Below are 16,645 nucleotides of genomic sequence, written 5' to 3' on the forward strand. Positions count from 1 at the left end.
AGTAGAAACTTATGAGCCAAAGTTTGGGACAGCTATAATTGCTATAAAATTCATTCCGAGAGTGAACAAAAATAAATTTCTCTAACTTACAACTACTGATTGAAACTTGATATTCTGGAACAACTTGTGATAAGTAGCTTTTCTTTTCCAAGTGTCAGCCCTTTAAACAGCTGAAGATAACCATGTTAGTCTGCTTAAGCCTCTACTACAAAAGAGCATGTCTTTCTTTGTTCCTTATACAGCATGGTACTCAATCAGCTCTCTCTGTTACATTTTGCAATTTAGGGGTCAGGGCGTGTGGGTAGCAGCACCTCAGAGAGCGTATGATGTGGCCATCCTGACACAAAGCACTTAGCAAGCTTATTACCTGCTTTGATCAGCATCTGCACACCCAGCAATGCCTTCTAAGAGTGCAGTAGCCCCACTGTCCCGCTGTCGGGCCCACACACCCCGATCTGTACTCGAGGGACTCATTACCACCTCAACATTAGTCTCTGCTTCCTTTGAGACTGGTCAGAGTCTGTACTTGTTACTCATTACATAAGGTTTCCACACTGGATTATGTCATTTAAATATCTGACAAGTAGATCAAAGCATTACTTAAGAAAAGAGAAAGTATCAGAGACATAGTCCTAAATGATGCCACCAGAGAGTTCCTATTGCTACATTAATGAACAGTCTTTCAGCAAGGTTTGCAACTGGCTATGATTCTATCACCTTTTTTTACTACATTTTCATTAGTTTCAAATATTTGGCTCAAATTAACATATTAGCAACTCCAGTCTCCCTTTATAAAAAATTTTTTTAAAGAAGTAACAAATAAATTGGCTTAGAGAACATCATTTTTTTGGGAAAACTTACAGTGGCTTTTAATATTCTCCACTATTTTATTAAAACACAATAAAACATGTTAGTGATTTTAGAATTTGCTAGAGATTGGTATACTCTTCACAATACTAGGGATTTATGAAGGGGTGGTTTCCTTTGTTGAAAACTGGCTACACTTCCCCGTGTTTTGTGAATTTCCCAAGGCACCAGAACAGGATCCTGTACCTCATCTCCACAATCTTGTAGCACCAAATATACACTAAATATATACTTAAGCTTTCAATTTTTTACATAAGCTAGACTCACTTTTCTTTCAGACATTTTTAGGTGTTACTTCCCTTTTTTGATGCTAATTCTCCCCACAACCCCTTTACAGTTTAAATAACAAATTTTGTTTGATAGAGAGAGAGAAAAAATTGTTACTGGGCATGTTTGCTTTGTTGTCTCTTATGAGAATCTATTCATTTATCCAATCCCTTATTTCTTCAGATTCCAAACCATTAAGCGGCCTTGTTTAATGCTTGAAGGTGTTCTTAGGTTTCAGCTCATTCTGAGATTCCACCTCTCTGAGACTTGTTCTTGGGATCCCTGTACCCACAGGTCCTCGTTGGAGACAAGGGTGACCCACTCTGCCACCCTCACCCGGACAGCATCTGCAGGAGACCCTGGCTGCCCAGACCGGAGTTCTCACTGTCCCTCGGCTGTGCCCCAGTGAAGAACTGCCTTTCAATCTGCTTTCATCCAGAGCCCCCAGGAAGCCTCCAGTGACTCTCTTTTGTCTCCCTTGGGCTCTCCACTGGAATTGGCCCTGATCACAAACACAATCTGAGTTACCTTGTCACATCTCCTTGGTCCCTCTAACATAGGAATTCTTAACCAGAAGGGTGTAACCCCTATTGGCCTGTGATTGTGCTTCAACAGATCTGTGAAGCCCCAGAAATTCCTTGAAAAAGTGTTGCAGTTGTGTATGCGGAGAAAATTCTTAGCTTATGTCAGATTCTTAATGGGGCTCATGATCAAAACAAAGTTGATAAAAATTTCTAAAACATGGTTCTTAGGAGCTTCTAACCATTTCATTTTAAGGTTTATCTCAATTTTTGAAATCTATTCTCCTAAAATTCAAAAATAATTTTATAGCAAAGTCTATTTTAATCAAACTATAATGTGATATGACAACACTATCCATTCAATTGGATCAATAAACTGAAATCAGACTATGATCTTAGAGCTAGGTACACATATAAAGAGATCTTTATACACAGGCTCATAAATTTCCAGTTGAGTATAAAATACATGTGTCTACCATAAGCATGTTTCATAGCTTAGGATATAATATCCTCTAAAGAGTGAAATAATTCTAAGGATAACAAAAATAGCTAAAATTAATCTAATGGGAACTCTGTACCAGTCACTGTCCACAGTATTTATATAAACTACCCAATTTAATCATTATAGCAACAGAAATGGAGTTTTAGAGGGAAGAAAATGAGCCTTAGAGAGAATAACTAATATTTCCAAGGCCACAGAGTTAGTGAATGGTAATATCAATACTCCACAAAAGATCATGTGTCTTGTCTCTTTCTCTCTTCTTATCTCTCTCTCTCTCCCCACCCATCCCTTCACCCATTCATGCGCCCACCCATCTATGCATTCATCTAGTAATGATGTGTTTTTGTTTAAGTCAAACTTTATTCCTAATTAGATGTTTTGAATAATTCCCAGTCACTGATATAACTATAAACTGTGTAAAAATCATTTTATTTGTAATCTTTCGCTTAAATAAGAGCTGGATGTTTTGTTTTAAAAAAATATGCCTTGAGGCAGGGTGTGGTGGCTCATGCCTGTAATCCCAGCACTTTGGGAGGCCGAAGCAGGAGGATCACTCGAGGCCAGGAGTTCAAAACCATCCTGGCTGACATCATGAGAACCTGTCTCCACAAAAATTAAAAAAAATAGTTGGGTGAGGTGGCATGTACCTATAGTCCCAGCTACTTGGGAGACCAAGGTGGGAAGGATCCCCTGAGCCTAGTTGTTTGAGGTTGCAGTGAGCTATGATCTGCCACTGCATTCTAACCTGGACTACAGAGTGAGACACTGCCTCAAAATAAATAAATAAATAAATGTCTTGGATTATAATAAATTAGCATGTCAACTATTTTCCCTATTATTAGCAAGTATGTCTCATATAGTTAGTCTCTATATAAGCATATATGCATGATATAAGACACATATATTCCTGATACCAGATGGGTATAACTTGAGACCTGTAGCAATGATCCTGATTCATGTGCATAAATGAGAAATTTGTAAAGTGACTTTTCTGCTTTTGCACTTTTTCCTCTGAGATAAAAAAAAAAGCCATAGAAGTTAGACAAAACATTTACAAACTACTAATATCATAGGAGAGGGGAGAATATTCCAGACAGAGCTTCCTGAGAGAATCTCCGCAAGCTCAGTCTCTGAGCTAACTGGATTGTGTGTTTGAGCCCCTGATTAAAGTCAACGTGAGAACAACAGAGAATCCGTTTCCAGCTGCACGCGTTTGTCAGACAGTGAGGGCCTGTCTGAGACAGGGCAATGCCATCTTCATCACGACCCGTCAGCCCTTCCTTCCCCCACAGGGCCTTCATCACCCTGCTCCAGCTTGTTTGCTCAGCGCCCCTTGTAGGAGCAACATAATTGCTTCAAAAGAGAGGAAATCATGAAGCCGCCAGCAGGCTCAAAGCCGTCCTGAGGGTTTTCTCTTTCGGAAAACAAACCGTAATTCTGCGGCAGCATTTCTCATCACATACCCGAAAAGCGCCAGCAGGAGGGCTGTGGCTGCCAAGTTCTCGCGGAAAGTGAACGCTGTTAACTGGAAGGCGGCAATGACGGCGACGCACAGGCCAACGGAAACCAAGTAAAAGAGCTGAGAAGACAAAAAGAAATACGGGAGGGCTGTCACATCAGATGGTCACATTTACCATCATCTACCTACCCCGAAGTGTCCCTTCAACTCCCGGCGAAGTACATACCCTATTTTGCACACTGGGAGTTTTGTAGCTGTGGCATTAGTCCCGGAGGGTCACTGTTATGGTCTGAGTCGTGCCTCCCCAAAATGTTTAAATGGAACCCCCTGTTTGTCAGAATGTGGCTGTATCTGGGAAAAGGGCCTTGGAACTAGAGACTCAGATAGCACCAGGTCACTGGGGTGAGCCCTCACGCAACACGACTGGTGTCCTTATTGAAGGCAGATGAGGACAGACACACGGAGGAGGACTACGAGAGGACACAGGCGGAATGCAGTTGTCTGCAAGCCAAGGAGAGGAGTCTCAGAGGAAACCAACCTTGCCTGTACTTTGATCTCAGACTTCCAGCCTCTAGGACTGTGACAGAATAAATTTCTGTGGTTAAACTGCCCAGTCTGTGGCCTTTTGTTATGGCCGCTTGAGCTGACCGGTATAGAGACACCCCCCCCATCTCCTTTAAGAAGAGACGAGGAATACAAACACCTTCCATGAAACATGGCCTCCCCCAACACGAAGAACGAGGACAGGCCCCTTGCCTTGGCCCTCGACCCAGTCTTACCTCAGGGTGTTACACAGAACAACATGGCCAAGAGCAACCGTGACCTTCCCTGGGGCTCTCACACACCCGGCTCCCTCTCCTCTCAGAGCTCTTTCTCATGTCAGCCACGTGGACGGCCCTTCTCACTTCTCAGATCTCACCTTCACTTCCGTCTTTACACCCCATGTAAAGTCACCCTCCATCCCATGGTTGTGCTTCATTCTCTCAGTGGATCCAGTCATGAGCCAACTGTATTCTGGTGTTTATGCATTTGTTTACTCAAATGTTTCCGCTTGCTCCCATAAGAATACAAGCTCTATGAGGGGAAAGATCTTCTCTGCCTTATTCATGGCTTTATGCCAACATCTCTGTCCACTTCGTGGCTATAATAACATAGACGGGGTAGCTGATAAACAACAGACCTTGATTGTTCAGTTCTGGAGGCTGGGAAGTCCAAGATCAAGATGGTGGCAGATTCGGTGTCTGGTGAGGACTGACTGTCTGGTCAGAGACTGTGCCTTCCCACTACGTCCTCACAGAGAGCTCTCTGGGGCCTCTTTTAAAAGGACACTGATCCCACTCATTAGGGCTCCACCCTCATGCCCTAATTATCTCCCAAAGCCCTGCCTTCAACTCCCTTCACATGGGGGATTAGGTGTTAACATAAGAATTTCCGGGGGAGGGACACAAACATTCAGTCTATGACAATCGTGGACACAGCTTGATCCATAGCAGATCCCCAACAATATTCCTTAAATGAATAATTGAATAAGCAGGGAATGATTGGAGGAAAGTGAAAAACAGTCAACCAAGAAGAAAATAACCTTCCCTGCTCTTAAACCACAAGGCCAAACATCACAGAATAAAGAAGAGCCACATTTAGTGGGAGAGATAAGGAGATAATAAAGTAAGCATACAGGAGAGAGGGGAGACCCTGTAGTTTTGGAAACTCTGGATGCTTCTCAGAGTCTTGGAAATGTGGACCCCCTTGTATGCTCTTATTCTCTTTTGATGAATCCTCATTCCATTTTCTCTGGGAAATTTGTAGCCATTGGACACAGCTAAATGGCAGACACGAGAGAGTGAAGCGGCCACTGGCGCGGTCTGCAGCACCAGGAACAGAACTGACGCGGGAGGCAGAGGCGGGCACTGAAATGCCACCTCTGCACCAACTAGACCTGAGATCATAAGTCACGTCCTCTCTCCTGCCCTAAAGTACCCCTTGGTAAAGATGAAGATTTTTGAGGACCAGCATTTTTTAATCTTGGCTGAGATTCACAAATCACCTTGGGTACCTACTAAAACACAGACCTCCATGTCCTGCCCAGACGTACTGAGCAGAGTCTTGAAGGACAGGCTCCAGGGGATCCTTATTGCCAGTCACTGTCCCAGGTGATTACGGTCACTGGGCAGGCTGAGGGAAAGCCCTGAGTAAACTAAATGAACTCCTGAAATGTTGAGGTAACTTAGGTGTGACCCATATAAATTGAACTTTCAAAAACAAAACCCATGTTACATGATCAAATGGAAGTAAATTAGCTAACTTGTAAGCCAGCTCAAAGGAATAAACATTGCATGAGAGCAGGTGTTAATATGCCCGATTCTGTGCAAAATATAATGCAGTGAGCATAGCACCTGGCGTGCAGTGGATGCTCAGTAAATGTTGGGCCCTTCTGGCCTTCCACTGACTTAAGCAAGATTTCCTATATCACAGGAGAACTCATATTTACGATGGCAAAGATTTCACTTTCCTGCAAAAAGACAACTCTACTATAGAACAATGAAAGTAGACGTTGACCACTGAAGGACAATCTATCATATAAGGTGCAGTTTTTGACTCAAGGTAAATGTCCTGAACTGTAGGGCACCACTGGACAATGCATCTGGCATTGTCCTCCTAAGGATTGGAGACAGTGACCTCGAGGGTGTCCACTGGGGAGCTGAAGGCATACGGGAAATGCGAGTGATGCCTGCTATACACATTAGGGAACAAGGCACAGGTCGCACTGCAGGGGCTTTTAGGGATGAAGGTAAGGTGACAGATCCTTTCTGATGATTTTTGTCACCTTGCCTTCCACATCCTTGAAAAGAGCATATTAAAGTCGATTGCTTTCTCATCTCCCCAGTAAGAAACGTTGCATTTCTTTCCGTACAGGTCCCTAGTTTCCCAGGTCTCCAGCCTGAGGCCAGTCAGTCTTAGACTTAACCTGAAATGCTCTAACCAGTAAGAAGACTCCTTCTTTTGCAGATAGTCCAAGGTGGCCTGTCCTCTCCACCCCACCTCACACACACTCAACAGATCAGTAGCAAGGAAGCACACGGAGCCTCCTTCCGGAATCCTACCATGTCATAGAGGAAGTGAGTGAACCAGTACGTCCTGTGGCCAAGGCCACTTATATGCTGCAGCCTTTTGGCTCCGGTCACCCTGTCCCTCACCACGGAGCTGCCGATGGCTGCAGACAGGATGGAGAATCCCAGCACAATGCAGAGGGCGACACCACACTGGCGGATGCTCTCCAGGCTGCAGGCAGAACAGAACAGGCCATCAGGGGTTACACGGAGAGCACCAGTCTTCTTTCCATCATTAACAATCAGTGAAGATGACAGCAGAAAAACCACTAATTAAAAACACATGATCGGCCAGGCATGCTGGCTAAGGGTGTGGGTCTCCTCATTAATCCCCTCAACAGCCTTTGAGACAGGGCTACTGTTCTCAGTTTAGAGACGCCATAACTGAGCAGCGCAAGCTGAGGAGCATTTAAGAGTTTGCTGGTGTCAATGTCTGCCCTTGACCGTGAAGCCACTTCCCTGTTAAGAGGAGGGACATCCCCAGAGCGGCACCCACGGTCAGTCGTGACCTTTGCCACTCTGAGACTGCTTTGCTAAACAGAACACCTGCCAGGGAGGGGCCCTCGCCCCAGGTCCTCGCTTCATTAGACCATTTCTAAATTTAGTCACTCGAAATACCAAAAAGCTTTTGCAATAGATCGGGGTGTTTTTGTAATAACATACACTGTATGCTTTCTGGTTATTTTTTAAATCTGGAGCACTACTCCTAACATCCTTCCCTCCAGTCAATTGCCAGCTCTCTCTGCTCGCTCCTCAGGAATAGCCAGGCCACACGTGATCGTACAGGAAGTTGCCATGCTGAAACTTCTCCCCACAAACCATTGACGAGCCGTGCCTTCGTTCCACCAGGACTCATTTTATAACAGAGGGCAACCTGCCTACTCCTGGCGTTCTGGGCAGGTATCAGACACAACTCAAGCCAGCACCCCCAAAATCAGCATGTGGATGTGAGGACAAGCTGCAACACACTCCCTGCTGGCTTAGCTACTGGAGGAGAGAATGCCCATTAAGCAGATTTGCATTCTCCAGCTCAATTTGGGAGTCATAAAAAGCACATAAATAATGCTTACTTTTATTATTAACTTTTAATTAAAAGTTTGTCAACCATATAATAGAGAAGGGAGGTGAGTGAAAAACAAAAAACAGAAAGCAGGCAGAAGCGTGCTGCCCTTTAACAAGACAGTGAGAGCTGGCACTTAGCTCCGCGCCCGGAGAGCACTGGCCTGATCACCACTGGGACTCCCTCCGGACCACAGGAAAAGGGTGCATGAGAGATGTTCAAGGCGGCTTTACTATGTTTACCTATCTGTATGCTACGTTTATGATGTTAGCCCAAAAAAGAGGTCTGAAAGATGTGCAGTCCCACAGGATTGTGGAAAATCCTTCCCTTAGGACAATTTTTGCTTAGAAGTACAGCTTATCTTTTTTAAGCTCAGTCAACGCACTTCCTCTTTTAATAATCATTTTGCTCACACTTTGTAAAAAAACACCCAAGCCCCATGCCACTAACTATATATGCCAACTTCTCTTGGGGCAAATGTCAAAGAGAGATCAAATCACCCCTAAGATGACCCGAAGATTTCCTTCCATAGCTGGGGTCACACCGCCACCCCCAGCACTCCATCAACTCACATCTTGTCCTCGTTCAGCAAGGCCCCTCCATACGGGTGGCTATAGAGCGTTATTCCTGTGAACGACAAGTTGAAAGGTGAGCCTCAAGCCGCACAGGCAGTCTCCAAGCCGCACAGACCCCATGCCCAAACCTCCTGTTGCTCTGCCCAGTCCCAGTCCATGAGTAACAAAGAATGGTAAATTTCATCGGCAATTCAGCAAGGGATTTTTGTCCTTGCTGCTGTTGTCCAACATAACCAGCATGTATTGTTCATGCCTTATATGACAGGCACCGTGCTTATGGGTTATCACATTTTATTGTCTACTCCTTAAAAGGATCCCAGTGGCCTGAGTAATGTATTATCCATATTTTTGCAATGAGGAAACAGATTCAGGCTAAGTATTACAATATGCGAAGGAGATTATTTGATAGAAGTCATGCCAATATTCAAGAATTCACCTGTAGATCAAGTCAGGTTCAGAGAGATAGAAAACTGGACCATCTCATTGAACTAATTTTGCTTTTGGAGTTGTTTTCTTGGCTTCTGCATTGATGCGATATCAGCAGCCAATATAGGGAAAGTGCCATCAAACTATCAATTAAGAGGGTTTTATTATGAAGGCTGTTCATAATATCACACAGTGTGAGAGCCCTTCCCCAGAAAGTTCCAGTCAATATTTCCCCGAGAAGAACTCCATAAATGAAACTGGTTTGTGTTTCATCCTAAAGATGTTATGGACTGTGAGAGTGATCAGTTTTCCTTTTTTCACTTGTTTGCTAGACATGTGTGGAGTCCAACATGTGGCCTGTGTGCAGAGCCACCACGGAAGGCACAACACCCTTGCCCACTGCACGTTGCCACTCCTGGGCTTTTCTTCTTCTTTCGGCTCACTTTTAATTTATCCTGTCATCTGAATTTTGCATTCCCTTATGAGAGCACAGTAATGACTTAGTAAAATGCCATAGGGTATAACTAAGCATAAATAAGTTAAAAGGCACAGAACTGGAAAAGATGACAGTATTCCAAAATCCCAACAGTGTTGCCACCCTGCATCTCTGTCCCTGTGCCGCCTCTTCCCCTCTCCAGCTGTGTCAGCCTCAGCCATGCCCTGAGGTAAGTTCTGGCTCATAGCATATAGAACAGCAGGAGACATTTGTTCAGAAAGTCCTCTATATAGTTTTCCAGAACAATGTCTTTAATTATAAATCAATATTGTCCTGATATTCTGGTCCAGGCTCTCACCATGTAGGTCTGATGCCTGCTGTGTCATTTCCTATGTCCTGGACTTACACAGTCATCATGAACTGAAATGTGTGGTCTTGACCCCCGGCCTGTCTGGACCAACAGCACCTACCACTCTTTCACCTACCTTTCTTTCTCTTGCTGAGCTCAACTTCCAGCCCCAGGCTTCCTAGTGTCTGCCAGACCTCATCCTTGCTAAGGTTTGACTTGCAGGCATTGTTTCACTGGAGAAGCAGCTCGATATTACCAACCCTATCAAGTGGGTATGCAAAAGCTAACTGAAATTAGACTGTGTAAGTGTGACATCTTGCCAAAGGGTGGCAAGTGCCCCACTGGGTGCTGTAGATGGTGGGAGTATAGTTGCAATGTTATGTTGCAATTATGAGCAATGAGCTTTTCCAGGCTCTACATAAGTATGAGAACAATCTTGATGTATAATTTGAGGAACACAAGAGAATACTGGAATCATTTAATCTGAAAATACACACATACACACACACCAGGGATGAGAAGGAGTATGAAAATGTCTTTAGATAGAGAATTCTCATGTATCAAAGGAAATAGACTCGGTTTATAATGTTTTGGAAAACATGGTCCAAGCAGAAAAGTTGGTCCAAACAGCCAGCTTCAACAATTATAATAAGACATATGCTTAGTGGGTTGGACCTTTGGGTCAGCTCAACCTCATGAGGGGAAGGAGGGGTGGATATTGAGTTTGATCATGTGGTCAATTATTCACACAGTCATGCTTATTAATCAAACCCCAATAAAACTCAGGAAACTGAGGCTCAGTGGATCTTCCAGTCAGTGAACACATGAATGTGCTGGGAGACTGATGTGCCCGGATTCCACAAGAAGAGGGGATAGAAGCTCTACAATATTCCTCAATGTCACATTATGTGTCTTTTCATCTGGGTGGTCCTCTTGATTTGCATCCTTTATAATAAAACTTTAACTGTAAATATAGTGCTTTCCTGAATTCTGCAAGTCATTCTAGCAAATTATCAAACCTAATGGAGACATAGCTGGTATTTGAAGTATAGACAATCTAATCTCTGCCCTTTGACAGTGCCAGAGCTGAATGGCCCCACACCAGGTTGGGGGTAAAATGGAACATGCTCCACAGCTGAATTCTCCTCACCCAGCAATAGGTAGCAAGGCAGGCATGTCTGGAAGTTTCCCTGCAGCTCTCTTCTCCCCACATCCTCACATTCCCCTTGGGTCTTTTCAAGCATCCTTTGCCTATCACAGTTATATCCCACATATCTCCCCCATGCTTTGTGTTAAATCCAAGAAAAAGATCCCATCATCAGCCTACAGATGTTCTCCTTCAGTTTTCCCACATGGAAGCCCCCATCATCCTCCCAGCCACTCAGACTCAAAAACCAAGCCCTCCGATCTCCCTGCTCTTCTTCACCCATACATCCAAGAAACTTCACCTTGCCCCTCCTCCCCACAGTGCCAGGTCTCACTCACGAACACCTGCACCCCTGCCTGGATGCTCGTAACTTGTATCCCCTCTCAGCTTGTTTCTCCTCAAGCTCATCAGTCCCTTCTGGAAGCCCTATATAACTTTCAGAAAGAAATGGAAAGAAAAATATAGAGTCCATATTCTTTACCCAGACACTGCTGCCCATTAAAGCCAAGTCCAAAACTCATAGTATTCTCGAATTATCTGTTCTGTTCTCATGTGAAAAACTGGATTGCTACCATTTCCCCAAACTCTGTAATTGCAGGCAAGTTTCATCACTTCCTTGTACTGCCTTACCCAGCCCCACCCACACCCCACTCCCATCTCACATCTGTCTGATGAATTAACTTCTTTTTTTCTAAATTATTATTGCTCTTGCTTTGTTTTGTTTTGTTTCCAGCTTAGTTGAGGTATAACTGGCAAATAAACATTGTATATGTTTAAAGTATACAATGTGACGTTTGGAAAAATGTATGCATCGTGAAATGATTACCACAATCAAGCTAATTAGCATATCCATCACCTCTTATGCACTGCTGGTGGAAATATAAATGGTACAGCTGTGATGAAAAACAGTATAAAGATGCCTCGAAAAAATAAAAATAGACCTACTGTATGCTCCAGCAATCCCACTTACTGGTATATATCCAAAGGAAATAAAATTAATATCTTGAAAAGATATCTGCATTCCCATATTCATTGCAGCATTATTCACAATTGCCAAGATATGGAAACAACCTAATTGTTCATTGATAAATAAATGGATACAGAAAATGTGGAATATACAGATATATAGATGACAAATATACACACACAATGGGATATTATTCAGCTCTTTCTAAAAAAGAAGAAAACCCTGCCTTTGCAACAAGACTGAACCTGCAGGACATTATGTTGTGAAAATAAGCCAGACACAGAAAGACACACTGCATGGCCTCTCTTATATGTGGAATCTACAAAAAATCTAACTCATAGAAACAGAGTGGAGGGCGGCTACTGGGGCCAGGTGAAGGAGGCAGTAATGTAATACTCTTCAGAGGTATAAAGTGAATAAGTTCTGGAGACTTAATGGACAGCACGGCAATGCCAGTTAATAATTATATTTTGTATACTTGAAATTTGCTAAGAGATTAGATCTTAAGTATCCTCACTGTGCACAGAAGAAGATGAATTAAATGTGCAGGAGATTGGAGGTGGGTAAATAGGAGGAGAGGCAGATCTCAGACTGAGTCTTTACTTACCTGCGAGCAGAGAGAAGGGCCGAGTATGCAAAAGCACACAAACATCAGCCTGTGGCTGCGTGCTGCATGCCATTTAGAACACCAGGCTGTTTGCATAAGTTCTGACTGAGCAACTCAGTCACATCTGTGTGACTGTGCCCACCTACAAGAGCAGCACCTGAAGGGCAGGCGTTTCAGACACCTTCCCAGAGCGTGACACCCATGACACAGCTATGAGCCAGACCTTGGGCTGCAGCCACCACGGCCCATTTCCCTCCAGCATGTCACACAGCTCTCTCCAGCACACGCACCTGGGTTTCCAAAGACTACAGCCACACAGTGGGACGGAGACAGGGCTGGAGGCTGCAGGCCTCTACTCTGCTCATTCTGCAGTACAAGGCTGCAGAAAAAAGCTGCTGTTTCTATGGAAAGTTCAATAATAAAATGTTAAACTACCAAGGTTGGATCTTTATTTGATCAGGTTGCATAAATATCTTTTCTTACTTTAAACCATGACAGTCATTGCTGAAAGATTAAAAACAGTGCTCTCATATTTGCTCTCTGTGCCCGCATTCATCTGGTATGAATTTATTGCCCTTCATTTTAGCATATTTCCTGGATTTGTGTCATTCTGTTAGGGTTTTAATCTAGGAGGCAAGAGTACATCTGGTCTCCCATCTCACTGGTGAAATGATTGACTGCTTCTGTGGTTAGCAACTCCCCGAAGTGCCAGACCCTATTCTGGATGTTTTCATAATACATTTTCTCATTCAGTAATCTGATGGTAAAATTCCGTGCTAAAGAAACTAGTATACTGTGCGTGTATTTCTTTGTAAATCAGCTTGCAGCATTTTAGAATTGCAGATTCTCACAGGAAAAAGGAACCCCATGAAGTGGTCTAGTGTGGACACACCCTTGTGTTCCAGAAGCAGAAACAGCAGCAGAGGAATGTGCTGCTTTTCCCGGAGCCTGGGACCTGCTGTGAACACAAGCAGAACCCACGTGTCTGGAGCCCCGGGTCTCTGCCGGTCTCATCAAATCACCTATTGACATGCAGGACACTGAAAATCTTGCCTCTATGCTAGGAGCCACAAGGTGTGCCAACAACATGTGTAACATATAACTGAAACCTCAACAATTACAGAAAAGAGCTGCTGACATAGTTCATATCTTTCTGTAATAAGCTTTAGGAAAGAGCCAGCAATGGCAGCCATCCTGCCCTCCCTTCCCATCCTTTTGTGCTTAGGTAGCATCCTCCCTGGGATCTGCCTGCACCCCTTAGAAGTACGAGGCCACAGGTGCAAATACCTGAACCCCACAAACCACAGTGGCTGTCCCTCCCTTCCTGGGGCCCTCATTCATAAATAATTCAGAGGGGCCACAGCTTTTCCTTTGGCGCTGGCTTCAAAGCCCTATAATTATTTACATATTTTTCACAGAGTAAATATTTAAATGCAGTATACTGAAGAACATGCATGCGTGCTCTGTGGTTCCTCTCCTAGTGCCCTCCAGGGGATCATTGTGACCGTGGACCGCAGGCTTCCTGCTCAGGGCTCCAGGAAGATTCCTAAGCACTTTTAAAAGCCACCACTGAACTAAATCTCACTGCACAGCCATTCCCACATTTTCACCATGAAATGAAGAAATTCTCACTTGAAGTTAAGATACGGAGAAATAGAGCACCTTAGACCACAGAGTTTAGGAAGGAAAGGCCATCACATAAGGAGGCAGAGCCCGGCCTGCTGTCATAGTCGCGTTAAATCTTGACCCCCTCCATGGGGCATTTACCGCCAGCTTTTGCAGAAGTCAAGCAACATCTTGACTTTGTTCTAAGTTTGATGGTGGAAATCTGTGCAGTGGACATTAGCTGAGTTCCATCAAGGGTCAAATAGAGATTTGATGCCTTTCTTCACAGGCCTGAGAATTCTTTCACAAGCATCTCTTCCACGCCCACTGTGTGGCAACATGCTAATTGGGAGGGACAAGCAGGCCCTCCCTTGAGAAGTTCACCATCCAGGGCGGCTACAGCCCACTCATGGAGCCAGGTACCCGGGAGGGTTATGTGGAGCAGGATGGGGAGGAAGTCAGGAGCTTTACAGGGGAAGGGTCCATTCCAGTGAGGCACATGAAACCCTAGCTGGTGGGCAAGGAAGCACAATCTTGTAGAGCCACCCTCAAACCATCAAACTGCAGAGGCAAGGTTGACAGGAGCATGGTCACCTGGGACTGCAGGCAGTAGGTGCGCACAGGTGCCCCCCCATACAGTTTTTTGTGGTTTGCAAACACTGGTGAGCTTTTCATTTTTATATATGTAATTTAGCTTATCACTACACTAGATGTTTTCAGAATCAGTTATTCTTTAGAAGCAGCTCTGAAAAATTAAGCATCTGTAAATGTCAAGCTAATATTTCTTGAATTTGGTGCTGAGATTTTATTTGCATTTTGCAAAAAGGGGGAGGGACTTAAGTCATTTAAATAAATGATGTATGAGTATTTTCTGAAAAATAGAAGAGGTAATGAATGGAGAATGAATGAAGAAGACACAGATGGAAGCTCACTCTCTTCCCCAAGAGTCTCTGGGTTCCCCGAGACCCCTGAGCAAGCAGCAGCAGGTAGGAGAAATTACACCCACACAAGCCACTCTCACTCACTCTCACAGCAGCCCCCTGTTCTTGAAAATAAACAAACTCTGGAAACCAGAGCTCCTTTCGCAGACCCAAGGGGAGAGAGGAGAGCTTATGAGCTGTCTCACAAAGAGGAATCTTGTCAGATGTGCAGCTGAGGGACTGGAGGGGTGCAGGGAAGGAAAGCAAGGCAGAGGGGCATTCCAGTGACTTATCTGAGGTCCAGCATAATCAGTAGCAGAGTAAGAATCACAACCCTGATTTTCTGGATCCTGGTTTAATCCATTTCCTGTGAGACTAAGAAAATCATTTATAGTCTTTGATATCCTCGCTGTAAAAACCCACATTATTGCAATGGACAATCTCTGTAATTGTGTTGTTACTGCCATTGTATTATGTGCACTCAGCACTCTATTTAGGTAACAATTGTACTGTGGTAGAATCCTGAAGTTGATAAGACGTCCAGACTCTCAAAGAGAGGGGCCATGGTTTCAGCACCAAGATTGAGTATAAGAAGGAGCTCACCCAATTCTTTCTGGCATCACTTCACAGGTTTTCAGAAATGATGTTTCAATATGTACATTTTGAATACATTTGAATAATTTTCTTTGTTTGATTATTCTTATCATTTATATTCTGGCTTTTCTTTCGAAGAATTGGCCCACAGCAATGTATAAAATGTATAAAATTAGTTTTCTCATTCAGTATTCTCATTATGGCTACATCTGTTATGGTTTCCAGACTCCGTATATCTGTCATTTGTAAAAATGCACATCTGTGCTTTTGTACAATATCTATTATGATAGCAAGATACTTAGCATGTCTCCAATTCAAGTAGTCACTTTCTGGTTCATTACTCCTATAAAATGTATATATTTGGAAGTATTAATGTCCAGATGTCTGTAAATACATCAAAAGAAAAGACTTGTCTTAACATCAGTATATGAGGAAAAGTTGGTATTCTTTTAATTAATTCACTGTGAGATGCAGTGATATATGGACAGGTAAAAAAAGTAATTCAATCTGACAGAGTATTAAAAGAAATATATGAACCATTTTGACTAAAATGCATTTTTATGGCTCTTTCTCTCTTCCTCCTTTTAATCTCTCCCAAAAGTAGTAGAATTTACTTAACCTAAATAAGATAAAAAAATAAATAAATGTAAAAAAATGATATTCAGGAATGGGACCTGTGAGAAAATAACAAAAAAGAAAAAAAGTCTTATTACTAGATCTTAGAAGATGAAAAGAGAGAGAATGAATGAGACCAAAAAAGTATTCAAATATATAATGGCTGAAACCTTCCAAAATTTGGTAAAAGACATAAACCTAAAAATCCGAGAGCTAAGTGAATCACAAATAGCATAAAACCAAAGAAATCAACACAAAAACGCATCGTAACTAAATTTCTGAAAATTAAAGTACACACAAAACAATCTTGAAAGCAGTCATAGATAAGGGAACACCAACTGGAATAGCAATGGATTTCTCATTTGAAACTATGGAGGCAAGAAGGAAGTAGCACATTTTTCAAGGGCTGAACTTTCCTCTAACTGTCAACTATTAATTCTACACTCAGTGAAACTATCCTTAAAGAATCAAGGGGAAATACAGATGCTATCAGTTGAAAACAAGCAAGTGCATTTGTCATTAAAAAGTCTACTCTTAAAAAAATAGCAATAGCAAGTTCTCTGAACAGAAAGGAAATCATAACAAAAGAAGGCTTAGAACTTCCAAAAGGAAAGAACATCA

At 43.1% G+C, this 16,645-nt stretch overlaps 1 protein-coding gene across 1 annotated transcript in view; it reads right to left on the minus strand.

Moving 5' to 3' along the window:
• ABCA13 (ATP binding cassette subfamily A member 13) overlaps nucleotides 1-16,645 on the minus strand; it is a 470,652-nt gene that overhangs the window by 132,157 nt on the left and 321,850 nt on the right. Inside the window, 3 exon segments of the mRNA XM_020289932.2 lie at nucleotides 3,621-3,736; nucleotides 6,718-6,895; nucleotides 8,356-8,410. Of these exon segments, the coding sequence (XP_020145521.2) occupies nucleotides 3,621-3,736; nucleotides 6,718-6,895; nucleotides 8,356-8,410 (349 nt within the window).

This window comes from Microcebus murinus, chromosome 9, assembly GCF_040939455.1.
Source record: "Microcebus murinus isolate Inina chromosome 9, M.murinus_Inina_mat1.0, whole genome shotgun sequence".
NCBI classification, from domain to species: Eukaryota; Metazoa; Chordata; class Mammalia; order Primates; family Cheirogaleidae; genus Microcebus; species Microcebus murinus.